At 43.8% G+C, this 26,928-nt stretch overlaps 3 protein-coding genes and 1 pseudogene across 6 annotated transcripts; 2 read left to right on the top strand and 2 right to left on the bottom strand.

The window, feature by feature from the left end:
• The first annotated feature begins 801 nt into the window (after nucleotides 1-801).
• On the top strand, nucleotides 802-4,659 carry LOC115141970 (lysophosphatidic acid receptor 6-like). The gene is made up of 2 exons (XM_029681407.2): nucleotides 802-1,192; nucleotides 3,430-4,659. The coding sequence occupies exon 2, from the start codon at nucleotides 3,434-3,436 to the stop codon at nucleotides 4,535-4,537; it is 1,104 nt and encodes a 367-aa protein (XP_029537267.2). The 5' UTR covers nucleotides 802-1,192; nucleotides 3,430-3,433; the 3' UTR covers nucleotides 4,538-4,659.
• Nucleotides 4,660-4,933: 274 nt separating this feature from the next.
• LOC115141314 (lysophosphatidic acid receptor 6-like) lies at nucleotides 4,934-6,330 on the top strand (annotated as a pseudogene).
• A 1,235-nt stretch (nucleotides 6,331-7,565) lies between these two features.
• On the bottom strand, nucleotides 7,566-13,916 carry LOC115141973 (integral membrane protein 2C-like). The gene is made up of 6 exons (XM_029681411.2): nucleotides 13,696-13,916; nucleotides 11,709-11,855; nucleotides 10,061-10,249; nucleotides 9,840-9,950; nucleotides 9,102-9,249; nucleotides 7,566-8,985 (listed from the first exon to the last, which is right to left on the bottom strand). Exons 1-6 carry the CDS (start codon nucleotides 13,789-13,791, stop codon nucleotides 8,894-8,896), a joined length of 783 nt encoding a protein of 260 aa, XP_029537271.1. The 5' UTR covers nucleotides 13,792-13,916; the 3' UTR covers nucleotides 7,566-8,893.
• A 346-nt stretch (nucleotides 13,917-14,262) lies between these two features.
• On the bottom strand, nucleotides 14,263-26,112 carry LOC115141971 (calcium-binding protein 39-like). 4 transcript variants are annotated; one of them, XM_029681408.2, is made up of 9 exons: nucleotides 25,927-26,112; nucleotides 22,414-22,573; nucleotides 21,323-21,487; nucleotides 20,586-20,704; nucleotides 17,859-18,027; nucleotides 17,657-17,716; nucleotides 17,158-17,223; nucleotides 16,631-16,774; nucleotides 14,263-16,527 (listed from the first exon to the last, which is right to left on the bottom strand). In XM_029681408.2, exons 2-9 carry the CDS (start codon nucleotides 22,525-22,527, stop codon nucleotides 16,339-16,341), a joined length of 1,026 nt encoding a protein of 341 aa, XP_029537268.1. In that variant the 5' UTR covers nucleotides 22,528-22,573; nucleotides 25,927-26,112; the 3' UTR covers nucleotides 14,263-16,338. The 4 variants fall into 4 exon arrangements, with proteins under 4 accessions (XP_029537268.1, XP_029537270.1, XP_029537269.1 ...); XM_029681410.2 differs by having other exon boundaries at nucleotides 25,932-26,112; XM_029681409.2 differs by having other exon boundaries at nucleotides 25,985-26,112.
• Between the last annotated feature and the right edge of the window lie 816 nt (nucleotides 26,113-26,928).

Genomic DNA, 26,928 nt, shown 5'->3' with positions numbered 1-26,928 from the left:
CGATTTAATCCATGTTAGAATAAGCCTGTAAAGTAACAAAATGTGGAAAAAGTGAAGGGGTATGAATACTTTCCGAATGCACTGTACACTAGGCTGAGAGGAAATGTGACATGAGACATGTAGAGTAGGCCTTAATTGCTTTTCTAGACCAAATATGGATTACTGATCTGTAGAGGATTCATTAAAAAGTACGGGGGGCCCAGGCAATGATGACTAGTTTGACAATGACTGGAAGATCACTCATTCAAAGTATGAAAAGTGAAGATGGAAAAGAACTGAGGATGTGGCTGTGGTGGTGATGTACTGTACTCTATGCCATAACGACATTTTTTCTCTGGCCTACATTATCAGACAGACTTCACAGTCAAAAGTCTACTTGTACTTTCAGGCAAGAACAAGGGGCAGTTTCCAGAGAGCTAGATTTCACCACTAGTAATGATATTTCAAACACACACACATGAATTTGAATTGGCTCCTGACAGAGTACTCAAAATGTGCCCTTACTGGGGACCGTCTAGTGCAACTTTATACGAAACAGCGACATTATATTTCACTGTTTCAGACTATTTTCCAGACAGTCACCCACTCGTATGTGAATGTGTGCATGAGCAATGACAGTTGATGGAATCATGATTAAAAAGATTTACAATTGAATCTACAGCTTGGTTCTTTCTAGAAAAGACGAAATGAAAACCTCAAACCTGCGTGGGAAACGTATATATGTCAAAGGGGAAACGCCTTCTGTTAACCTACATATCTAACAAAGGTAGTGAAAAGTTTTACATACAAAAAAAACTGAGCGTGATTAACCACGTCTGTGGCCTAAGCAGAAGTGGTGGGTATGTGTGTGTGCAATACACACAACAAGTGAAGAGTGTCTTCTTTTAGCTACTGTATGTGTATATCTGATTATATTAGTTTCATTTAAAATACACTGCTTCGTTTAACCTAGTCAATGCAAACTAGTCAATCAAAGCGGTACTAGCCTCGAGCAGATTGCAGGTCCAGTGTGGTTTGTGTAGTGCTCTTTGGAAAACAGCGTGCACAACGGGTTTCACTATCAATCAGAGGAATACATATTGGCACGACATAGGCTATTTACTGTAGGTTAAAGTCTGTTTTACCAAACAAGGACTCAAAGACACGAGGTTCGGCTCCAGTTGAGAGGAGACAATTATCCCAAGCGATTTCGGTGAGTGTTTTTTTAAAGTAGCCTACTGTAATGGTTTTGGACTGGAGTTTTGCACCCAGTTCTTCACTGTGCATGCCTTAGTTAACCTAATTTTATCTTTACAATCACCTGAGGTTTCTGCCATGCTGTTGTGAGATACTGTGCCATATAATCGTAAATCATCTAGACAAATTCATATGTCATGATCCCTACAACAATGGAAACACATTTTAAACTCATGCACATTCTACAAAGGGGGGGAAAAAATCACACTGTTCAGACCTATACAGTCATTGGTTCAGACATGTTAAATTTAAACCTGCGACATTCAAATTAGTTTTTAAAAAACGTATGTATATCAACAATGGATTTGAACTCATTATTACTTTAATATACAGTAAATGTTCATCTTAGTAGGATGCAAACAAACAATGTATTTGATCATTTTCTTATTGTGTTGAATAAACAGTTATAGCAGACCATCACGCTTTAAAGGATAATTCCACCCAAAAACGATCTTTTGGTATTTGTTTCATTCGCCCATTGTTGACATAGTCCCAAAATATTTAGCTTGTCAGCACTCAAGTTTTCAAGGTATGTAGCTCTAAATCACCCTTTTATGATGCATTTTGCAACATTTTTTTTTTTTTTAACCAGGCAAGTCAATTAAGAACACATTCTTATTTACAATGGTGGCCTACCCCAGCCTAACCCTAACCCGGATGACGCTGGGCCAATTGTGCGCCGCCCTATGGGACTCCTAATCACGGCCGGGTGTGGAATCAAGCCAGGGTCTGTAGTGACGCCTCTTGCACTGAGATGCAGTGCCTTAGACCGCTGAACCAGGGTCTGTAGTGACACCTCTTGCACTGAGATGCAGTGCCTTAGACCGCTGAACCAGGGTCTGTAGTGACGCCTCTAACACTGAGATGCAGTGCCTTAGACCGCTGAACCAGGGTCTGTAGTGACGCCTCTAGCACTGAGATGCAGTGCCTTAGACCGCTGAACCAGGGTCTGTAGTGACGCCTCTAACACTGAGATGCAGTGCCTTAGACCGCTGAACCAGGGTCTGTAGTGACGCCTCTAGCACTGAGATGCAGTGCCTTAGACCGCTGAACCAGAGTCTGTAGTGACGCCTCTAACACTGAGATGCAGTGCCTTAGACCGCTGAACCAGGGTCTGTAGTGACGCCTCTAACACTGAGATGCAGTGCCTTAGACCGCTGAACCAGGGTCTGTAGTGACGCCTCTTGCACTGAGATGCAGTGCCTTAGACCGCTGAACCAGGGTCTGTAGTGACGCCTCTAGCACTGAGATGCAGTGCCTTAGACCGCTGAACCAGGGTCTGTAGTGACGCCTCTAGCACTGAGATGCAGTGCCTTAGACCGCTGAACCAGGGTCTGTAGTGACGCCTCTTGCACTGAGATGCAGTGCCTTAGACCGCTGAACCAGGGTCTGTAGTGACGCCTCTTCCACTGAGATGCAGTGCCTTAGACCGCTGAACCAGGGTCTGTAGTGACGCCTCTTGCACTGAGATGCAGTGCCTTAGACCGCTGAACCAGGGTCTGTAGTGACACCTCTTGCACTGAGATGCAGTGCCTTAGACCGCTGAACCAGCGTCTGTAGTGACGCCTCTTAGACCGCTGCGCCACTCGGAAGCACCATATGATGCTGCGTTTTACATCATATGATGCAAAATACATCATCAGGGACGATTTCTGTGTTTTAAAAGTTACACAACCTTTTGGGACTATGTCAACAATGGACTTATAAAACAAACACCAAAATATTGTTTTTGGGTGGAGTTTTCCTTTAACCTCTTGGTGGGCAACTATTTCCTTGTTTCCATGTCAACAGTGGACATACAGTTGAAGTCGGAAGTTTACATATACCCTAGCCAAATACATTTAAACTCAGTTTTTCACACTTCCAGACGTTTAATCCCAGTAAAAATTCCCTGTTTTAGGTCAGTTAGGATCACCACTTTATTTTAAGAATGTGAAATGTCAGAATAATAGTATAGAGAATGATATATTTCAATTTTTATGTCTCTGTGCTCAGTTAGAAGTAAGTTGCTAATTAGCTAATTAACAGCTAGCATGTGGTTCCTGAAGACTGTCAAAATCCCGAGCTATCCCTATACATCTCTTTACTCTTGCACAGTGACCATCCCGATTGATGCCTCTAGTATTGGTTAAAAATGATTGAGTCATAAGTGAAATTACATTCATGTGTATGTATTTCCCTCTCTGTTTGCAGTAAAATGGTACAGTGTGACAGCAAAGTGTGCTATATACAGTGGATTGTCTATGTCCCCACGTTCATGGTGGGTCTTCCCCTCAACCTGGCCGCTCTGTGGCTCCTCCTCTTCAGGATGCGTCGATGGACTGAGTCCACGGTGTACCTCAGCAGTCTGATCATCAACGACAGCCTTCTCATCTTCTCTCTGCCCTTCAAGATGTACGCCTACGAACACAACTGGGGCTTGAGCATGGGATTCTGCACCTTCCTGGAGAGCCTGGTGTTCGTCAACATCTATGGGAGCATCATACTGATCGTGTGCATCTCTGGCGACCGCTATGTTTATTTGCGATTTCCAATCAATGGCAAGCGTCTGCACTCACCACGGAAGGCTGCCCTGGTATGCCTGGCCGTGTGGGTGATGGTATTCGCTTTCACCACACCCGTCTATGAGCTCCACAACAAAAACAACAACGACACCAGAATGCACAAAGGCAACGAAACCAAGTGTTTCCAGAAGTTCTCCAGCGAAACCTGGAAGAAGAAATGGATCATCATCGCCATAGAGACAGTGTTCTCAATCAGCACGGTTGCCATGGTGTTCTTCTCGGTGCGCGTGATGCAGATCCTGAGTGGCATGCGGCGACTGAACCCGCTGGACGATAAGCTGAGGAACAACAAGTCTGTGAAAATCGTCCTGAGCAACCTGGTGGCCTTCCTGCTGTGCTTCATCCCCTACCACGTGGCCGCAGTCGTCTACTTCCTGGCCAAGAACCGCACGGAGGACCCGAACGTCATCAACCCCCTCAGAGACTTCGTCCATATCAGCATGTGTCTGGGCAGCATCAACTGTCTGACGGACGGGGTCTGCTACTACTTCATCCTGAAGGAGAACCTGCTGACTGCCAGCAAGGAGAGGAGGAGGATGTCCACTAGAGGAAACGCAGTGGCGAGGCTCAGGGAAATCAACCAGCATCCAATGGACAACATCAAGGTCAAGGAACCTGGAGAGACAGGATCAGACACCCAGGTCAATGGAGATCAATTGGACTTGCTAGATAGATGTGGCTTATCCCCTCTTGGTGCCTGCAGAGTAGAGAGCAGGGTGGAGACATTTCCCCTGTAGATGGATGGCTATCACCTCTACCTGGGAAATGGAAAACTCAGATCCCCACAGCAGACAGAGGAGACAAGTTGCTCGAAGATTGAATGAATGGCCAGCACCTGGAATAAATGTTTTTAAATCAATCATCCAGCCTTCCGTTGTATTCTCACTCATCACACGTGGCCTTTGGTCCTAGTCTTACCTCTTACCTTTAGGAGGCTGAGATTCAGAGGTTCCACAGAATATCTCAGAGGGCACATTCTAACACTAACTGATCTGATCAACAAAAGGCATGGGATTTACAACCCTGAGTCTTGTAATTTATTCATACTGAATAGAAGCTTCTACATAATTATACACTGTTCAGATATGGACTGTTTAGATGCAATCCACCCACTCTCAATCTAGACAGTAAAGATGTGTACATCCAGACCATTTCAAATATAAAACGGTATTTACATTTTTTAGACAGTTGCTCTTGATCAACATGTTTGTTTATAACTATTCACTACAAATAACTAACTTTTCGTTTAAAAAAATGATCAGACTGTCTGTATAGGTCAGAGATCGGAGATTATTCATGTTGATAGTTTGTTACTCAGACATGATTCATGTTGTCAAGAGTCTTCAACCTTATCAGCAGAGAGGATGGGAGGACCTTCCTGAGAAAAAAAATATGCCTAACTTCCTGTTTCAACACTTTCATTCCGGAAGTTAAGAACAGCTCAACCTCTATGCAGACTGTTCTGACAGGAAGTGGCAACCAGAATATTGAGTGAGTGGTTTGGGAGTGGTTTCTGTCTCTTTTCAAATTACACGCACAGACACCATGAACAACAACAATGATAGTTTAGGAGCCCTCTCCTATGAGGGGAGTTATGTGACAGTCTCTGCCATTGCGTGGTGGTGCTGGGCCTGCCGCTCAATGCCGTGTCACTGTGGGTTCTGCTCTGCCGCCATGGCTTCAAATCCTCCAGCGCTGTCTCCATGAGCCACCTGGCTCTGTCCGACCTGCTGCTGGTCCTGTCCCTGCCCACCCGGGTCTACTTCTACGTCACGGGCACCTGGCCCCTGGGCATCCAGGCCTGTACAGCCACCACCATGCTGTTCCACAACAACATCCGCTCCAGCACCGTCTTCATCACCTTCATTGGCCTGGACAGGCTGTGGTCCACCCTCTGAGGTCCTGCAGCCTCCGCACCACCACCAACGCCTGGAAGGCCTGCGTCTTCATCTGGGTCCTGATAGTGGCAGGCATCATTCCAGAGAGCCTCTACCAAATCAGTTAGATTCAGAGCTGTGATGCCACTAACGTCTGTGATGCCGCCAGGGTCAACAAGATGAACGTCATGCTGATCTTCACCATCACCCTTCTGTTTGTCTTCTTCCTGCCCTCCTCCATCGTCGTGACGTTCAAAATCAGGCAGGCTATCATGCCCATGTTCTGTCTGGCCAGCGTCAACTGTTGTCTAGATCCACTGTTGTAGTACTTCTCTTTAGATGCTTTCTGAAAGAAGAGGGTTCTGACATGGAGGTTTCTCAGGACACATCACATGAAAGTAGATGAAAGGTGAGAACACAGTGAGAAACCACTACCAGTGGAGAAAGTTTGAGGTAACAGCATCAAAATGGGTCCCTAAATATACCACAATTTATAGTTAAATATAGAATGATATTTTGTCAAATGACATGTTATAGTTTTTTTGTGGTAACAGTTCATCTCTTCTTCTGTAAGATGAATTGAGCTCATCTGTACTTTTAAGATGTGCCAATACAATTGTTTTATAGAATAAACATTTTACCTCTTATCGTGATTTTGATGGTTAATAAGACTGAAGTCATTGACATTTACTGTATATAGGTTTTGTACAGCGACCACACTGTCATTTCCCCAAAAGTACTAAGATTTACTAAGGCTTTCATTCACATGCGGAGCCGGGTGCCCAACAGTTCCCTTTGTTGATTGGTTCGACCATCAGATAGTCATGTGACTTTGTTGATAATTCATGAAGTTTCTGGCTGAAGAGCCAGCAGCAGCCATCCAACAGCTCTGTGGCTCAGAGCCCTGCCATATGGAGGGACATCTGTGCACAGGCTATATGGCAGACAGGACATAAAAAGTCACTATGGAGTCTAGTATGGGAAAGCCAGTGTAAAGGTGCCATTCAAATAAATTCATCCAATGAGTCATTGTCTTCCGACAGGTGGCACCTCTCCTATGCGACACTTAACTGTGTGCAAAACAAAGTTGCTTTTCCACTATGCCCAAACCAGGTCAGTGCATGAGATTATTTACACCTTCCCTTACTAAAAGACAGCTCAGAGCATACCACAACTCTCCACTTTAAGTAACCTAGATTCACACTTTCACCCACTAACACTTAAAAATATGATCCGTTACCTCTAGAGTCAAGACACTGAAACAAGGCTGGTGACACACACACAGAACCAAAGAGAATCGGGACAGCGAAATGTTCCATGAAGGCCCGCAACGAATCAAATGTTGTGTCACATACAACAGTGAAATGCTTACTTACAAGCCCTTAACCAACAATGCAGTTTTAAAATAAAACATAAGAAATTAAAGTAACAAATAATTGAACAGCAGCAGTAAAATAACAATAGCGAGGCTATATACGGTACACAGTCAATGTGCAGTAGAGATATTAAAGTGACTATATGCATAGTAGTAACAGAGTAGCAGCAGCGTTAAAAGGGGGGGGGGGGGGGGGGCAAATGAAAATAGTCTGGGTAGCCATTTGATTAGATGTTCTGGAGTCTTATGGCTTGTGGGGGTAGAAGCTGTTTAGAAGCCTCTTGGACCTAGACTTGGCCCTCCGGTACCACTTGCCATGCGGTGGCAGAGAGAACAGTATGATTAGCGTGGCTGGAGTCTGACAATTTTAGAGCCTTCCTCTGACACCGCCTGGTATAGAGGTGCTGGATGGTAGGAAAATGAGTCCCAGTGATGTACTGGGACGTACGCAATACCCTCTGTAGTGCCTTGTGGTAACAGTTATTTAGAAAGAACAAGGGATAGAAGCCCCTGGGTGTTTTAACTACTTTATTCACAGATAAGACTTCACCAGCAGACAAAATATACAGACCTGTCTAAGGTATATATTAGCATATGATATAATAAACTCCCTCACAGCAATCATTACTTTAGTCCAGTCTCTGACTCTGGACCAAGGCTTTAAACGTGCTCTTAGAAAAGATTCTAACATTGCGGTTTATCCTTAGAGAAACACACATGCAGGGTGAAAAATAGATGACAGAATTCTACTAGAATGACTCACAAAAGCATTGATAAAGAGTGCAAATGAAGGGGGAGAAGCTCAACCTCCCCTGAAATATAAACAAGAAGAGGTGATGAGAGGGGCATCAATAAGGAGGGAGAAACAGTCTGACACGTTCACAGGGAGAAGCTCGACCTCCCCTGAAATATAAACAAGAAGAGGTGATGAGGGGCATCAATAAGGAGGGAGAAACAGTCTGACACGTTCACAGGGAGAAGCTCGACCTCCCCTGAAATATAAACAAGAAGAGGTGATGAGAGGGGCATCAATAAGGAGGGAGAAACAGTCTGACACGTTCACAGGGAGAAGGGCAGCTTGGCTGGAAATAATCTGCTATAATATTACAGAACTACATTAAGTGTCATGTACATGATTCTATACTTTTGAGGCCTTACATACAGGTGCAAACACACACAAAGACTAATAATGGCCAATTTGTCTACTTCACTTTGTAGGGACACTGGTTCTTAACTCACTTTGTAGGGTTCTTAAACTCACATTCATGTTTTCCTTTACTTTGATAGGGTGACTGAGCTAAAGATGAAGAAATACAAAAGAGAAGCATGAGGTGTGCTGGGGGGGTTGTGACAGACAAACAGTGCGAGCAAGAGAAAGCGGAGGGCGATGCGACAACATTAGGTCAGGTGGTGGCTGACAGTAGCAGGATTTCACACGCCCAGTAATTTCAAGAGCAGGGAAATCAAGTAGTCGCCATGACAACACATGGAAACTGTTGTCTTCCCTGACAACCAAGGCCGTCACAGTTCTCTTAAGTGGAAAAACCTCCCCATCATAATTGGCTTAGTGGTTCTGCTACATGAAACTATTTCATCCAAGGTAAATTACAGAGAAAAACATGTATTATTGCAGCCAGGAAACATAAGGAAAACCTCACTACTGACAATTCCTAAAATAGTTTATAAAGAGGAGAGTTAAACATATGGAAAAAATAACAAAACCATAGTTAAAGTGCAACTGAAAGGTCATTCTAAGTATCTACACAGGGATGCGCTACAGTGGCTGGAGAGGTGGCTGTGCCTTAAGGTGTCGTGCCAGAAGGTCATGCTGAGGTAACAGTTTACACTCCATCACAGATGACTGTCTCAACCACAAACGTGTTCTCAAAGTGGCGGATGCGATGGCAGTTCGCCACTTCCCGTTTGTTGATGCCTACAGGTCAGACAGTGAAAGACTTTTATTAGACAAGAGAATAGGTAGACCATTCAGACCCTGAATGACCCACACAACCTTATACAAAGCTCTGAACCGCCCCCTCCCCGACTCACGTCTGCGGGCGCGGCGTTTCAGGCGGTATGTGTCCTTGCCGTTACACAGGCGGTAGATGAAGGGCCCCAGCTGGCGCATGTTGTGAACCTTCCCTGTCACAAACATCTCCTCCTGGATAATGTAGGTCTGGGGCAGGTATGTCCCCTTCTAAACACAGAGGGGGGGTGGACAGGGTTAGAGAGAATGAGAGACTATTTACACATTATAACACTGTATATAGCCACAATGACATTTCAAATGGCTCCATTCCTTTGAAACTTGTGTGTAATGTTTACTGTTCATTTTTTATTGTTTATTTCACTTTAGTTTATAATCCATTTCACTTCCCATGCCAATAAAGCCCTTTGTAAACATGCCAATAAAGCCCTTTGTAAACATGCCAATAAAGCCCTTTGTAAACATGCCAATAAAGCCCTTTGTAAACATGCCTCCCATGCCAATAAAGCCCTTTGTAAACATGTTTCCCATGCCAATAAAGCCCTTTGTAAACATGTTTCCCATGCCAATAAAGCCCTTTGTAAACATGTTTCCCATGCCAATAAAGCCCTTTGTAAACATGTTTCCCATGCCAATAAAGCCCTTTGTAAACATGTTTCCCATGCCATTAAACCCCCTTGAATTGAGAGAGACAGAAAGACAGAGGCAGAGAGAGACAGGGACAAAGAGGGAATAATAAGCTGTGGAAAATGGGAGATGGCATCTCAAACAGAAAGTGAGAGAGACAGGCTTTATGTTACCTTAACATTGACCAGCAGTTCCCAGAGGTTCCGTGGGGGCATAACGATGGTGGTGTTGAGCTCGATGACATAGCATTTGTCCAGAGCGATGTCATGGTAGGCAGTCAGTCCCTGGTGACAGACAGAAACTAAACTAAATAAAACTATGCATGTCAAAAACCTGGCCGATTGACTACATCAGGTGTGTGGGTACGTGCGTGGATGTGCCTAGTCCTCCTCACCCTGTGAAAGTCGTGGATGATGTCAGCAGGGTCGCTTCCTCCAAAGTGGGGCACAGGCACGCTGATCTGCTCATAGTTGTCTTCCAGGTAGATGCCCACGTTCTCCTCCAGCTCCTGTCTGCCTCTCAGAGGGGCGTACACAGAGTCCTCATAACGAACCCTGCAGTGGAACAGACTCTCCTCTGGGATCTAGGTCAAGGCCCAGGGGAACCGTTAGCAAGGCTATCACTAACTACCATCCGCATTATCACAGTCACTGCTATTATTGAACGTTTCATGATCTCAGACTGGGAAAGAAGGACCAATGTCTGATAAACAACTGACCTCAAAATGTACGTTATACCACCACCAGAGACAGTTAAACCAGGATGCACCTTTAGAAATTCAACATCAGAAGACCCACTACATGTGAAGTATGTGGACACCTGCTCGATCAACAACTCATTCCAAAATCATTCATATGGAGTTTGTCTCCCTTTGCTGTTATAACAGCCTCCACTCTTCTGGGAAGGCTTTACAATAGATGTTGGAACATTACTGCAGGGACTTGCTTCCATTCAGCCACAAGAGCATTAGTGAGGTCGGGCACTGCTGTTGGGCGATTAAGCCTGGCTCACAGTCGGTGTTCCAATTCATCCCAAAAGTGTTTGATGGGGTTGAGGTCAGGGCTCTGTGCAGGCCAATCAAGTTCTTCCACACTGATCTCGACAAACCATTTCTGTACACACCTCGCTTTGTGCACAGGGGCATTGTCATGCTGAAACAGGAAAAGGCGTTCCCCAAACTGTTGCCACAAAGTTGAGAGCACAGAATCCTCTGGAATGTCATCGTACTGTATGCTGTAGCGTTAAGATTTCCCTTCACTGGAACTAAAGGGCCTAGCTTGAACTATGAAAAACAGCCCCAGACCACCATTTCTCCTCCAACAAACTTTACAGTTGGCACAATGCAGTCGGAAGGAAACGTTCTCCTGGCATCTGCCAAACCCAGATTTGTCCGTCGGACTTTCCACTGCTACAGAGTCCAATGGCTGTGAGCTTTACGCCACCCAACACATGGCATTGTGCATGGTGATCTTAGGCTTGTCTGCGGCTGCTCGGTCATGGAAACCCATTTCATGAAGCTCCCGACGAACAGTTATTGTGCTGATGTTGCTTCCAGAGGCAGTTTGTAACTCGGTAGTGAGTGTTGCAACCGAGGACGGACAATTTTTACATGCCATGCGCTCTAGCGGCCCGTTCTGTGAGCTTGTGTGGCCTACCACTTTTTTGGCTGAGCCGCTGTTGCTCCCAGACGTTTCCACTTCACAATAACAGCACTACAGCTGATCGTTGCAGTTCTAGCAGGGCAGAAATTTGACGAACTGACTTGTTGGAAAGGTGGCATCCTCTGAAGACGCCACGTTCAAAGTCCTTGAGCTCTTCAGTAAGGCCATTCTACTGCCAATGTTGGTCTATGGAGATTGCATTGCTGTGTGCTCCATTTGATACACCAGTCAGCAACGGGGTGGCTGAAATAACCAAATCCACAATTTTGAAGGGGTGTCCACATACTTTTGTATATATAGTATATATAGTGTAGGACCATAGAGGACAGAGCGATATCAGAGTATTGTCTCATGCCGTCACTGGATGTAGATTCTAGGTACCTGGGGTATGAAGTAGTAGCGGTAGACATAGATGGAGGCCAACACCAGACCAGACATGAAGACCACCAGGCCAAAGGTCAAGCAGCATAGGCCATTCAGAGGAGATCTCCCTGAGCGCAGAGGCAGAACCAGCTCCTCCTCATCCTCCTGACAGGGAGAGACACAGGGCCACATACTTAAACACAGGCTAGTGTCCTGTCCAGGCAGTGTACTTCTACAGCAGGCTGCCTCACACTACAGAAGAAGCTCAGACAAATCTTACTGGTAAGGCTTTGGTACTTGGTGAAAAGCTAGTGTTTCACAGATATTATATGGAGGCACATCAGAACAGGGTAGACTAAGTCAGGTGGGGTTAAGAGTGCATTATGTTCCTGGTCTTAGATAGAATAAATCTGCATGTTTTAGCAGGGGAACAGCAACGTGGGAGGCAGAGATGGATAACAGAGTGGCTAGTAACATGGCACTTCTAAAGACAGAGAGTAACACCACCCCCAGTCTCTCACCCCATCTGCCTCTGTCACACGCTCAACCTGTTTGTTGGCAGGGTGGCACGGCTTGGCAATAGGCGCACGATTGTAGCCTACACCGCTCACGTAACCATTTATGATAATTAACATAACATGTGACGGATGTGAACGGAAATCCTTTCTACCGTATATGTGCAACTACGTGGGTGGATAGGTGGGTGTACAGGTACATTTATCCTGGAGGATGAGCTCTGTGCATAGGAGACAACAAAGCAAGCTATTCTTAGCTGGTACTTGAAAAATCTCCTGACGCAGCTATTGCCTATGTATGAAAACAGCTCACAGACTATCAAAGCAAAAATCTTAAGTGTTATGACAACCTGTGGTGAAGGATAAACTAGGAGATAAGATGCACAAGGATGAAGGGATAGACTAGGCATCATTTTCACTGTCTGTGTGTGACAGATTTTTACCAGTGTTCTTCCCTGCTGATTGAGATAGGAGGGCCTTAGGTTGACTGAAAATGCGACGATAGTCTGTCTACATTTCCAACAAACACTATATTATAGAAGGTCACTGCCAACTTACCCTTGAGATAAAAACAGGCACACATACAGCCTAATTGGTGAAGATGCAGATTTCAAACCTTCTGTACAGCACTTTGAGATATCAGCTGATGTATGAAGGGCTATATAAATAAATTTGATTTGATTTGATCAAATACTTGTCTCAGGCTTTCATTGTAGTTCATTACTGAATGCAGGGGCTGACTGAAAGAAACGCATATTTCATTATTTTATTGGATTTGAAACAGCAGGATGCTGAGAAGCCAAGCTTTCCTTGAACGACTGCATCACAAGTTTAGAAATGTAGCCTACTGCTGGCAGTGATGCTACTTATTAAATATGAACTTGCATGGCCAGCAGTAACCTCCATCTGCCATTTTGTCTGCGTTTGGTAAACATGTTTTTATTGTAATCCATTCACATTTCCCAAGAGATATAATAATTATTCATAACCCACAGCCAACATTATAGGCCTATGCTTAAATAACAATTTGATCCTTCTTGGTTTAGGTTCTTACAGCTAAGAATATAACTCCAATATTGACAACATTAGAGTTAAATTCTCAGAGGCTAACGATGGCCTAAATAATTTATGTCAATAAAGCTAATCGGTCTAAGAACATCCACTTAACTATGTTCAATAGTAATGTTAGCAGTTCCCCTTTATCCGTAGACTATTTGGCAAAATGTCCACTAAGAGCTCGTTAGCCGCACAGCATCGTTTTATTTCCTTATAAATGACAATGGCTGCTCTGCTGACAAATAACGTTAAAAATGCTCCTGTTACGTCGATGATTGTACCGGTAAAATGCCCTGCAGACGCTTGACAGCCCACCGCGCGTAACTTCATAATTGCTGGAGGTAGCGCTAGCTAGCTATGTTTTTATCGAAGGGCACAGCACAGAAAGCGATATATGTTGCCAACCACAACAGAGAAATGCATCACTAATTTACCATTGGATGGGTTATGAGAATGTCGGTCTTGTCGCCATCATTCTGCTCTTTCTCGGCTTTCTGTCCCGCGACGGGCTGGAAAGTGATCTTGACCATGGCTGTCCCTGTCAAAGACTGTTCGGGTGGGTTTCGATTCTTCTAGCTACAGCAGCTAGATCCCCTTTCGTATGCGAGCCTCTTCTGTTGTTACTGATACAATATAGCTGGTGGTATCAATCTACCGGAAGTTTGACTTTTAAGCCCACTTAAAGGCACAGGCACTGGAATGAGTTACGTCTACGTGATGATGAGTAGTGTGTGAAGAGTACCGCCTGTGAAAAAAATAGAGAAAAGGGGAACTGATAATTATGCGGTATCATTAGCACATTCTGTTTATAAAAAGAAAAGGCTACAATAGCCAAGTATCCATATAGCTAAATAACGCACACGTCGTCAACATCCAGGATAGGGTATATACCGTAAATTGAGTGCTGGATAAAAAAATAAAAATAAAGATTTTACTCTTCCATACATTCAGCAGACAGATACAGGAAAGGACAATGAGAAACAATTAACACTGAGCAATGGTTAAATTTATTCCAAATGTTTTTCATTTATTTATGTTTAGATGGTAAGGCCAAAGCCTTTGACACTACTGAAAGCACCCACACACTCAATGTGCTGGGACTAGAGTCAAAGGTTAGACATAGCCAAATAATTTCAAGCTCTCTCAAATGGTCATTTGTTATTTTTGGAAGAAAATTCCAGTACAACATTGCTTGTAGAGAGTACCATGCAGCCAGTAGAGGAACATGCAATTTAAGTATGCATTGAGGAATACTGGTCTCTGTTGGTTTGCACAATGAAATGGTTGATCTGCCATCTATTGGGATATCTTGAGCTTTCAGTCAAAAGCACTTGGCTCAACATCACTCTCGGAACATATCCTTCACTGCAAGTAAACATGTCTTTTGAGTGGTATATATGCAATATATTCATATTATCCAATCAACTCCATCCCTCAAATAAATACGGTGTTTCAAATGGCAGATTAGCTCAGTCAGTGTAAAGTAAACATTTAAACAATCTCCAAAGAACATACTTAATGCTCTGGAATTGTACTGGAATTTCAACCCCAATGAAAAAGGCTCAAACTGGGTGGTAAAGGGGAAATATTTGAATGTGCCAAATAATTGTCAACTCCTGAAGCTCACTAGATATGGTGCAACACCACCAGAAAGCAGTGAATATCATAATAAACCAGAGTGGATGAGTGGGGGGGAAGAATGATGTGATCCTCTGAAATCCCCCTCCCGGATCAGATTCCAGTTGGGTGATGGAGGGCGTGTTCCTCTACCCAGGCATTGCTGACACCTGCCAGATCTTACAATGCTTGTATAGGATATATTTTACGTATCAGCTAACCACATATGTTATAGCAATCTCTCAGTGGATGACGTGGCATGCAACCATTGGTTGATACATGCAATGTCTGAGCAGGGGAAGGTGACCATTGGCTGGCTGCTCAGCACAAACACACAGGCTTGATGTTTTAGTTATCACCTTGCCCCATCCCATTCCCTCCAGGCCTCCCCTCCACCCCACTGTCCTGGCACCCCAGCACATTTTAGTCGTCCGAGTTACTGAAATACAGACGGAAAGATAAGAGGATTAAGAGATCTGGGCTAATACCATTACATTCCCCAGCTGTACTAATTATTAGTAATGTCCTCTAGGTTAACAATGTAAGAGCTGGCCCTGGCTGGACATTATGTACAAAGAAAAACCAGCCACCATTTAAATTCAGCAGTCAAATTAAATGCAAAAAAAAAAAAAAGACAGACTTTTCCTCTTAAAAATGAATTTGATTAGAATTACCGTAAAACTTGATTTAAGGTAAAATATATATATTCATTTGTCAATGTTTCAACAAAATCTACAAAGCAAAAATAAAAGTAATATGTACATGTTCACCCTGTCCCAGAACAAGTCAGGCCTGTACCGAAATAATATCTAGCATTTTACCCATATCATTCGCTTTGTGCTGTTTCACAACACACCAATAGCTGCATGGTTTGGTATGAGGCCATTGGAGAGCCCATTTGAAAATGTATCACTGTTGCTGCTGTATACGATGAAAGCATAGATAAGAGTTGTAGCTGGTACGTGCTTTTTGCAGACTGTGACACTAAGTAGACAGGGCCAGCGTTTAGCCAAGTACAGCGATTGATCTGTCACATTCGAACAAGGCATGCAACCATGCTCACTTTGCTAGTACCTTTTCACCTCAAGGTTTATGTTGATATTATAGCACTACGTGTGTGTCAGAAGTCTGCATAGCACTCAAATGTAGATTTCGATGTTACTATGTTTGAATGACCTTTGTTGTGTTGTTGATGTTACCCTTCCACATGTCTTAATGTGGAAGAAACAAGCATCATCTATTATGTTCATCTTTTTAAAAGGAGATACTAGAAATAAAAATAGAAAAAAATACATCTAATGTCCATTGCGTTGAACAGCAGAATGAGCGGGAGACTTCCTGATGACTTGATGTGGGCGCGTTATTTTTTTTCTTCCTCAAAATGGTGGAAAAACCAGAACAGCAGCGGCTGCTGATGAGTCCGTTATCCAGATGTTGTCTGGACCCCTTAAGCCCCTCCCTCAGGCCTCCTGGGGGGACGGCCTCTTCAGATCTCTGATCTGTTTGATCAGGTACGTCTTTTCATCATTGAACTGTTCGTCCTCCGTCCTGTCGTTCTGGAACTTGGAGAGGAACTCGATGAGTTTGGTCTGGTTCTTCAGAAGAATGTCCAAGATGGGCTGTGTCTTGTTGGGGTTGGCCACAAACACCTACAGGGGAAGGAAGGACAAATTATTCTTACAATCTAATTAAACTCGTCAAATTGCACCGCCTGCTATAGCCTTATGCTAGTCTCTCGTTTTTTTATTTTACCTTGAAGACATGGAAGGCCTCAAACTGGATGTTGCGGCTTTTGTCTCGAAGAAGGTTCATCATTAGCTTGAGATTCTCTGGCTTGCTGATATATTTCGTCATGATGGTGAAATTGTGTCGATCGAGAAGAAGCTCTCCCAGCAACTAGATTGTTTCAGTGTGACAAAAAAACATGAAGGAATAATTGCAATTAGTCTGTGGTAGGTGATAAAGTAATAATTCATTTAAATTCCAGGTTTGAAACAAGATTCAGCTAAAACTATATAAACAGATAGTCATTATAGTTGGGTTTACACAAGGCAAAGTGAAGATACTGCTATGCATTGGCAAAAATAAGAGGACGTTACCAGGCAGATGAAATGTAACTAAAACCTACTACATCTACAGACTGATGCGATATCAGTCAGCTTGGTGATATTCAGTAACCAAACACCATGTAAGAGACCATCTATACTTAGCCCTGAAAAACAGGTATACATCCAAATACAATTGACAGCGGTTTACGACAACAGAACCAACGTTCTTACCTTGAGGGATTGCCTTTTAGTCACGTAGTTCTCAGAGTGGAGTAACTTCTCATATTCACTGAAGAACTGGAGGGAGGGGAGGAGAAAGAATCATAATGAATGTCAAGCGCTATTTCAGAGTGCATCTGCTTGTTTGCAAACTCGGTGACAAGCCAACTAGTGACATTCTCACACCGATAGACAGGGAGCTGCCTTGTATTCAAAACAGCCACAGTGTCGAATGCCTGTTTTTTTGTTGTTAGGTACTGAGTACTGTGCTGCCAAGGTAATTTCCATATTCCCTGGTATACTTTTCATGGATCTCAGATGTCTCTGAAATACTCCGTTGTCAGGCTGGGGTTTAGCGCAAATAAACTCAGCTTATCCTGGCGTGACCTCAGTCTTAAAAAGCTCCGTTAACCAGGACAGGTTGCTATTCAGAAAAAGGAGAATTCAAAGAAACGCGTCATGGAGATATGTAACCCGGCGAGGACACCTCAGCACGATGTGGAGGACTTACCCTGTCGTAATGCTGCTCCAGGAACTCTGCACTCAGAATCTTGTGTCTCGTTAGCAAGTCCTGGAAGAGGAAAATATACAGGTATTTTAACCAATGAGCTAAAAATGCAGGCCCTCTATTTAGGTCCCAAGAAACCCACGGTCCTAGGGGGTCTGAGATGTTACAGTTCTGAGAAAAACAGCAGTCATTTTGGAAAACTCACTTTAAAAGTGGCGAATGCGTCTGAAGCGATGTCGAACGTGGACATCTCCACGTATCTGAAGAAGTCGTAGAACTGCTCGGCCCCCAGAGTGATCTTGGCCAGCGGCTCGTGCCTGATACACTCCCTCAGCATGATGCCACAGTTCAAAGCGATCTCTGGAGACTCGTACCTACCAGGTGGACATTTGAATAGGAAGGAGGTATCCCGTTATTAAGACGCAAGTAGGGTTGGGCGATGTCAACCTTTGTCCTAACGTAATTATGTACCCATAAAACATTGACATACGATGCTATCGCCCCCTATTGGCCAACCCCCCCCAACAACAAAAAAATCTTGTTGGAAAAAGAAAACAGTTAAAACGACAGTCGGGCTACAGCGTGAAATCCAATACAACGGGATGAATCATGACAAAAGAGAATGTTATTGAACGCCTGGACAGAGGCTAATAGCAGGTACATCTTTTCTAACATTCCTTTATTGTGGAGGAGCTCTAGCAAGGAGCAGGTGTGTGTGCTGTGATGGAGCAGTGACTGACTGTCATGAGGAACGGGCTGTCTTACTGTAGTGAGCTACACTAGTATGTGGAAACTCCTTCAAATTAGTGGATTCAGCTATTTCAACCACCCCCATTGCTGACAGGTATATAAATATTGAGCACACAGACATGCAATCTTCATAGACAAACACTGGCAGTAGAGTGGCCCGTACTGAAGAGCTCCGTGACTTTCAACATGACATCGTCATAGGATGCCACCTTCCGAACAAGTCAGTTCGTCAAATTTCTGCCCTGCAGGAGCTGCCCCGGTCAACTGGGGCACAAGTTATGTTATTGTGAAGTGGAAATGTCTAGTAGCAACAACAGCTCAGTTGTAAAGTGGTAGGCCACACAGAACAAGACCGCCGAGTGCTGAAGCGCAACACTCACTACAGAGTTCCAACCGGACTCTGGGAGCAACGTCAGCACAAGAACTGTTCGTCGGGAGCTTCATGAAATGGGTTTCCATGGCCAAGCAGCAGCACACAAGCCTAAGATCACCAAGCGCAATTCCAAGCATCGGCTGGAGTGGTGTAAAGCTCGGCGCCATTGGACTCTGGAGCAGTGGAAACACCTGCCCCAATGCATAGTGCCAACTGTAAAGTTTGGTGGAAGAGGAATAACGTTCTGGGGCTGTTTCTCATGGTTCGGGCTAGGCCCCTTAGTTCCAGTGAAGGGAAATCTTAAATGCTACAACATACAAAGACATTCTAGATGATTCTGTGCTTACAACTTTGTGGTAACAGTTTGGAGAAGGCCCTTTCCTGTTTCACCGTGACAATGCTCCCGTGTACAACACGACGTCCATACAGAAAAGGTTTGTTGAGATTAGTGTGGAAGAACTTGATTGGCCTGCAGAGCCCTGACCTCAACCCCATCGAACACCTTTGGGATGAATTGGAACGCCGCCTTTGAGCCAGGCCTAACATCAGTGCTCGGCCTCACTAATGCTCTTGTGGCTGAAGTCCCTGCAGCAATGTTCCAACATCTAGTGGAAAGCCTTCCCAGAAGACTGGATACTGTTATAGCAGCAAAGGGGGACCAACTCCATATTAATGCCCATGATTTTGGAATGAGATGTTCAACGAGCAGGTGTCCACATACTTTGGTCATGTAGTGTAGGTTATAGGACTACAACATGGGCTGGATAGAAACAGTCTACCGTCTTCACAACTGGATAATAATTGCCTCATAAAATAGGAAAATAAACATTGTTTCTTCTATCTATCATAAAGCTGTGATTGAAAATAGCCTATGCCTAGTCTTAGGCTATAGACATTCATTTGTGTTATTTATGAAAGACACAACTTTAGGACAACTCCTTCGTAGGCTAGAATATTTGGGAAATAAGCTGGTGTTTCTAACTAAGTTGTCGTAAAGCGTTTAAACCTCGCTTGGAGGGATATTCATGGTCTGCACTGATCATTACTTAAGCTTAAACTGGTTATTAGATGTTTCTATAGGATATTGATATGCTTTGTTCTCCCTCATTATTAGTCCTCTGGCTAACTTGTGTTATTAGGCGAGAAAAATTACTTTGAAATGGAACTCCTTCACATTCATTGTTTGATCGGGAGAAAGCCATACATAAAACAATGAAGCATTGCCAAAAGTCATTCATATAGCCTATCAAATGGAGAAAGAGAAGAGAATACAGGCTAATCTTTTTAAAAACAGCTAAGCACAAGATAGTTCAGGAGTGTCCGGTACTTCAAAAAATAATGATCCATTCTGACTGTAAAAACACCAGAAAATCAGTTCCAAGTGATTTTACTATAAGAAATCTGTTTAAGTATTCCCACACATAATAGAGACACATCGTATACAAATGTAAGCAAGGTTTGAAATGATTGTGTATTAGTCACACACATCTGTTTGGGTTTCTTTCAGTAAATTTGCAGTCTAGAAATGATTTGTAAGTATGTTCTGACCCCCGACCATCCACTCAATAAAAAATAAAGAAATCTACCCATGGCTGAATCTAGTTGATGATCCCTGATATAGGACTTTGTTAAGTCTCCAGTTATTACTATCAATATCGGCTTTCTGTCAACTTCTGCAATAGTTATCTTTCTATTTCGATGCATTTAATTATTTTGTATTGAGACAATGTGGTAACCAACACAAAAACACGACACCCCAACATTGTAAATGACAGGTTGTAGTGTGAGTTTGGGCACCCCAGGCCTCACCCTTTGAGCAGCACGAAGAGGATGTTCTGCTGAGTACAGAGGTACTCCACCGTGGGCGTCCGTGTCCCGATCTGACGCCTCAAGATGTTGTTGAAGATCTGAGCCACATCCTTCTTACCCTGATGTTGTACAGAAATGACATGAAGCAATGTCAGAAAAGGGTTAAAAATCACAAAGGGTCAGCCAGAAAGGTTTTCTGAACCGAAATTCTGAATTCAATGTTCTTATACATGTTATGGTGATAAAAACATTCACCTATTAGCACCATTGGTGAATTGTAACATTTCATATTAGTATCATTGCGTTGTTTTTGCACCCATTATCAATTTCAGCCTCCCTATAGCAGGAATAGCTAAGACAGATGTCTCTTCTGATGGGTGAAAATGACCCAGACCAACTGAAGGATGTGGAGGTTGAGCGTGTCAGAGGAAGAGGAGAATCACACCACATTGACCCAGTGAAGTCTACACACATACACACACACACACACACACACACACACACACATTGCAGTGAGGAAAAAAACATGTCCCTGTGAAAGCATGTCCATGTGCCAGTAGAAGAAACTGAACACAGTCAGTCTTGACTCTTTCTGTACAGCGACACAAATCGGTCTCTCTCATCTATATCACTCCTCCCAAAGGAGACCCACCTTTCTAGTCAGCATCTCAAAAGAAATCTCTCATATTCCTGCATCTGTCCCAAAGACAAACAAACACAGTGTAAAAGTGTTTCACCTCAAAGTCGATGAGCTGCAGGTCAGCTACGAGGGTGCTGAGCAGGCCGCTGTTGTAAAGCTCCTGGGCCAGCTGGGCCACCGCCTCTGTCTGGGGCTCCTTCTCATTGGTGCCATACAGAATCTCCTTCATCGCCACGAGGCTCTTAGACACCTCCTCCGTGGCCTGGACACACACAGAGCCAGACACAGATGAAATGAGCTCTCTACATTATATAAGCTAGCTCTCCATCAGTCACCATACTGTTTCCTCTGACCTAGCTAACCCTTAACACCCACCATCCCATGGTACACTGAGATTATCCCATCATACACTTTCTTCAGAGTGTAGAGATGGCTTGTTATGAAAGGAAACCCTCAACAGGTTGTTGGGACCAATGTCTCTAGTCAAACATGACAGGCAATTTTTTTTGTTCATATATATTTTCGAAACACAGATACCATATTACACCTGGGGTCTCCAACCCTGTTCCCAGAGAGCGACCGTCCTGTAGGTTCTCACTCCAACCCTGTTCCCAGAGAGCGACCGTCCGGTAGGTTCACACTCCAACCCTGTTCCCAGAGAGCGACCGTCCGGTAGGTTCACACTCCAACCCTGTTCCCAGAGAGCGACCGTCCTGTAGGTTCACACTCCAACCCTGTTCCCAGAGAGCGACCGTCCTGTAGGTTCTCACTCCAACCCTGTTCCCAGAGAGCGACCGTCCTGTAGGTTCACTCTTCAACCCTGTTCCCAGAGAGCGACCGTCCTGTAGGTTCACACTCCAACCCTGTTCCCAGAGATCGACCGTCCTGTAGGTTCACTCCAACCCTAATCTACCACACTTGATTCTAATAATTAGTTGGTTGATAAGCTGAATCAGGTTAGTTACAGCTAGGGTTGGAATGAAAACCTACAGAAGGGTAGCTCTCCAGGAACAGAGTTGGAGAGGCCTGCCTATTCATTTATTTACACTGTAGTCAATTCAAACTCTTAGAGGGAGGGGTTTGAAATTCCCCACTCCATCGCTTCCATAGAATTTCTGAGCTCACTAATCAAGTTAGAGTAGTGGGAGAGAGGTGTAACTAGGAGGTACTGTCTGTCTTTGTGTTTACCTTCTCAGCCTTCTTGTCAGAGATGTCGTGTTTCTCCAACACAGTCATGTTGTCCTTCAGGTTCTTGACGATGTCCGCCGGCGACTTGTGGGACTTGCCAAAGGGGAACGGCATGGTGGTGGTTACCGTGGTCGACCAAGCAGCGAGTGCACAGTCCTACCTATCCACAGAGGAGAGAGAAAATATAAACTGGAGATGATAAATGAGAAAGAGAGAAAGAAAGGGCTCTGCAGAGAAAGACTAAACCAAACTGTGACAGTTGTTCAAACTGCATCAGTACAGACTCAGAGAGCTCAGTGAGGAGGAGCCAAATCAGTAAAGGCACTAACAATGTGACTCACTATTCATCATGAATCATACTGATACAAAGATACTACTCACCCACAATTCATAACCTACTGACTCACAATTCATAAGTCACACTGACACCAAGATTCATAGTGCTAAGAAACAACAGGATGTAGAGGGGCAGGCTAAACAGATTGATCTGAAGACAGGAAACAGCTAAAAGAGGTGGAAGCAAAATGTTGATCCATACTGAGATTTGATATTAAGCATTACTCTAATTGTGCATAAGGTTGTTGAAAGGGCAGGCTAACTGCGGGGGTTGTTTTTACTTTAACTATGGATCAAATTGATTGGTTTACTGACCAGTTGCATCATAAGAGGAGGTGACATGGAGACATGACTGATTGGTCAGTGGTAGTCAATGATTACAGAGGTAGAACGTCCACTGCCCTATCCTACTCCAAAGGGGACTCTACATGACCCCTTCTAGTGTTGTTAAGGTCACAGAAACCTCCATTTACTGGTACTTCTCCCCTTTTCCAGCCTCTCCCCACTAGTGTAAACACAAACCCACCACATATCCTCTCACACACCCCTCCCCAGACAAACTGTAAGGTGCTTATAACCGTATCTAGAGCAGTGAGAGCCGGGGGAATACATGAGCCCCCCAGTGGGACACGTCAGACCTTCTCTCACTGAGCTTTTATCTAGGGCAAGGGATGGGCAACTGGCGGCCCTCGAATTCCCAGATTTAACCAGGCAAGTCAGTTAAGAACAAATTCTTATTTTCAATGGAAATGTCCCCCATTTTAGAACATCCATGACAATGCAATGACAACACTCAAGTCCCTTATATTATGGAGTTGAGTTATTAATAGCAGGTTGCTTGATTTGATAGCAACACCATTGAGTTTATTTTTTTATTTTTTATTTCACCTTTATTTAACCAGGTAAGCAAGTTGAGAACAAGTTCTCATTTACAATTGCGACCTGGCCAAGATAAAGCAAAGCAGTTCGACACATACAACGACACAGAGTTACACATGGAGTAAAACAAACATACAGTCAATAATACAGTAAAAAAACAAGTCTATATACAATGTGAGCAAATTAGGTGAGAAGGGAGGTAAAGGCAAAAAAGGCCATGGTGGCAAAGTAAATACAATATAGCAAGTAAAACACTGGAATGGTAGTTTTGCAATGGAAGAATGTGCAAAGTAGAAATAAAAATAATGGGGTGCAAAGGAGCAAAATAAATAAATAGTCCCGTCAGTCGATACTTGTAGGCGTTTTTAAATGTACCTAAGTTTGTAACTAACTGTGGTCCTTTCACGGGGAACACTGAAATTCATACTTTCATTGAATACAACCTAATTTCTCCTCGTTGTTGCTTAACTGGAGACGCAACAGCCTTGATGTACTACGTAAAACAGATTCAGTTGGCACAAGCGCTTTCACACAGAGTTGAGCAAAACAAATCAGGAAAGTAGGTGGTTGTAGTCAATAAAAATATTGATGGCAACTCAGTTGTTGCCGTCAAATCACACAACATGTTATCAATAATCAACTTCTCCTCGATATAAAAGAGAAGAGTTGAGCATTCCTCAGCTATCAAAACCCAACATGGATTCCAATAGCACTGTTATGTGTACAGCCAAGACCAGTGAAGTTACTCCCAGAATATAGCAGTTAATGAACGAGACACAGGGTGATGTACCAGACCAGTCAGTCTACTTTGGCAACCTGTTTCCAGATGTGATCTTCCCCTGACCTGTGAACCCAAACTCTGGCACAGTCTTGCTCAGTCTCTGACCTGTCTTGGCATCTACATTTAGAATTAGAACCCAGCACTGGAGCCAAGAATATAACCAACCAGCACTAAAGCAAGACCTAGCCTGGTCATATCTGATGTGTCCCATGTTAACAGATTAAAATAGAAACACAGACACCCGCCCCTGGTTTGAACTGAATCTCTGGGCACCTTTCAACTTCACCAAGTGGTCAATCCATATTTCACTCGCAGGCTAAAGTTAATTAATGTAGGCAGCACTCCTCTACTCCAGGGTTTCCCAAACGTTTTGGTTTTTGCCCTAACACTACACAGTGGATTCAGATAATCAAACCTTGGTTAGTTGGTTATTTTAATCAGCTGTGTAGTGTTAGGTCAGAAACCAAAACGTGGATGAAGGGGAGGCCCCAGATCCGAATTTGGCCAACCCTGCTCTATTCCAACGTGACCCCCTTTAGTTATTAGAATGATGTAGATAAGCGGACAACACCGATGTAAAATGTTTAAGGCTGTTGGTTAAGTACTAGATAGAGAATAACGAATTCACAATTGTATCTGTGCAGATTGCATACATAGCCAACTAGCAAGCCGAGTGTCTTTGGAAACGATCATGGTGCATTTCCATTATGATTTTGGTAACGTTAATAGTACGTTCAACTCGTGCGATAATGGTAGCCTACTAGACTGGTATTGGTCCCTAATTTAACTAGTAGTACGGGCTAGCATTGGAGATAGACATTGGAAAGAAGAGTAGTGTAGCTAGCAAGTTGGAAGACAACGTGTGCAGTTGCGAACTAACTATGAACTACCAAAACATTCTTGCATCACTCGCTCATTGCTAATGTAACTTAGCTAACATCAGCAAGCCCTAAAACAGGGAACCGCCCTCGTTATCCATGCCATGGAGCCTCAAAATAGGGTGTGTGGTGCAGATGTCAGCCAGCGTCTGCGCACAGTATTTCGTGTTGGCTAATTGTAAACTGCTCGGTAGTGTCCACAAAGTCGTGCAATCCTGCCAACTGACGTCTCATATTGTGGTCCATACGGGAGGCCTAAATACACAACAGGCCTTTAAATAGTACTAGTTAGCTCGCTTGCTAACTTAACTACCACAACGGCAATGCTGTCTGACTAGCTAACGTTAACCATACATCTAGTTAGTTGGCTATAACAGCGCCAGCTAGCTAGTTACTGTATTAACTACTGTAGTTGAAGATAGTTAGGAAGATCACAAAATTTGCTTGCTATTTTTTAAATTCAAGGTCTCGTGTAGCAGCTAACAAATAACGTGATACGCTTGAAAGCTTTAACAGGCCTCCGCTAGCTGGCTAACGTCGATAGTTAGACAGATAACTGCCTGGAGTTAGCGAACATCATTGGCCAATGCAGGCAGGCCAGCTAATTGTGTCATCCAAATGACAAATACAATATCAAACCTTACAAACTCGATCTTATCACTCTCCACGGATGTCTGAAACGCTAACGACTATGTACCGGTTCGTCTTGTTGGATTAGAGGCTCCTTTGTTTTCCTTATTTGTCGCCTCCCCTTGTTTGAAATGTTGTATATTTCCTAGTCCTTTATGTGTACGAGTGCGACTGGTTTAGCAATGTGTTGGGCATCGAGGTCTACCGCCCCACGCTGGTCGTGTAACGCTATAACATCTGCACATGGGGCCTCGCGAGTGTCCACAGGGAGGCGCTCATGCACAAGGAAGAGTGCATGAATGACTCCAATTATGTATATAAACATACTGTATGTATATCATAGGAGGCTGCTGAGGGGAGGATGGCTCATAATAATAGCTGGAACGGCGCTAATGGAATGGTGTCAAGCACATGGAAACCATGTGTTTGATGCATTTGGTACCATTCCGCTCCAGCCATTATTATTATTCGACCATGCTGGTCATTTATGAACATTTGAACATCTTGGCCATGTTCTGTTATAATCTCCACCCGGCACAGCCAGAAGAGGACTGGCCAACCCACATAGCCTGGTTCCTCTCTAGGTTTCTTCCTAGGTTTTGGCCTTTCTAGGGAGTTTTTCCTAGCCACCGTGCTTCTACACCTGCATTGCTTGCTGTTTGGGGTTTTAGGCTGGGTTTCTGTACAGCACTTTGAGATATCAGTTGATGTACGAAGGGCTATATAAATAAATTTGATTTGATTACCACAAGTCCATCCTCCCAAATTAAGGTGCCACCAACCTCCTGTGGTGTATATATAAATGATTGGAATCCACGCACAACTAAAGAGGGCTATGTTGAATCCACACACCCTAGACAAAAAGTATGTTTGGTGAGCAATTCTGCATGCAAGCTTTTTCTCTTCATACTTGTCTTTCCCTTCAGGCACAACCTTATAAAGCCTCTTGGCTCCAGGAGACAAATGTGTACAGGTCTCCCAGAGTGAAGAGGCTAAATCTTATAAAGTTGT

This window comes from Oncorhynchus nerka, linkage group LG14 (assembly GCF_034236695.1).
Source record: "Oncorhynchus nerka isolate Pitt River linkage group LG14, Oner_Uvic_2.0, whole genome shotgun sequence".
In the NCBI taxonomy this organism is placed as follows: Eukaryota; Metazoa; Chordata; class Actinopteri; order Salmoniformes; family Salmonidae; genus Oncorhynchus; species Oncorhynchus nerka.
This window is presented reverse-complemented; position numbering and strand designations above follow the sequence as displayed.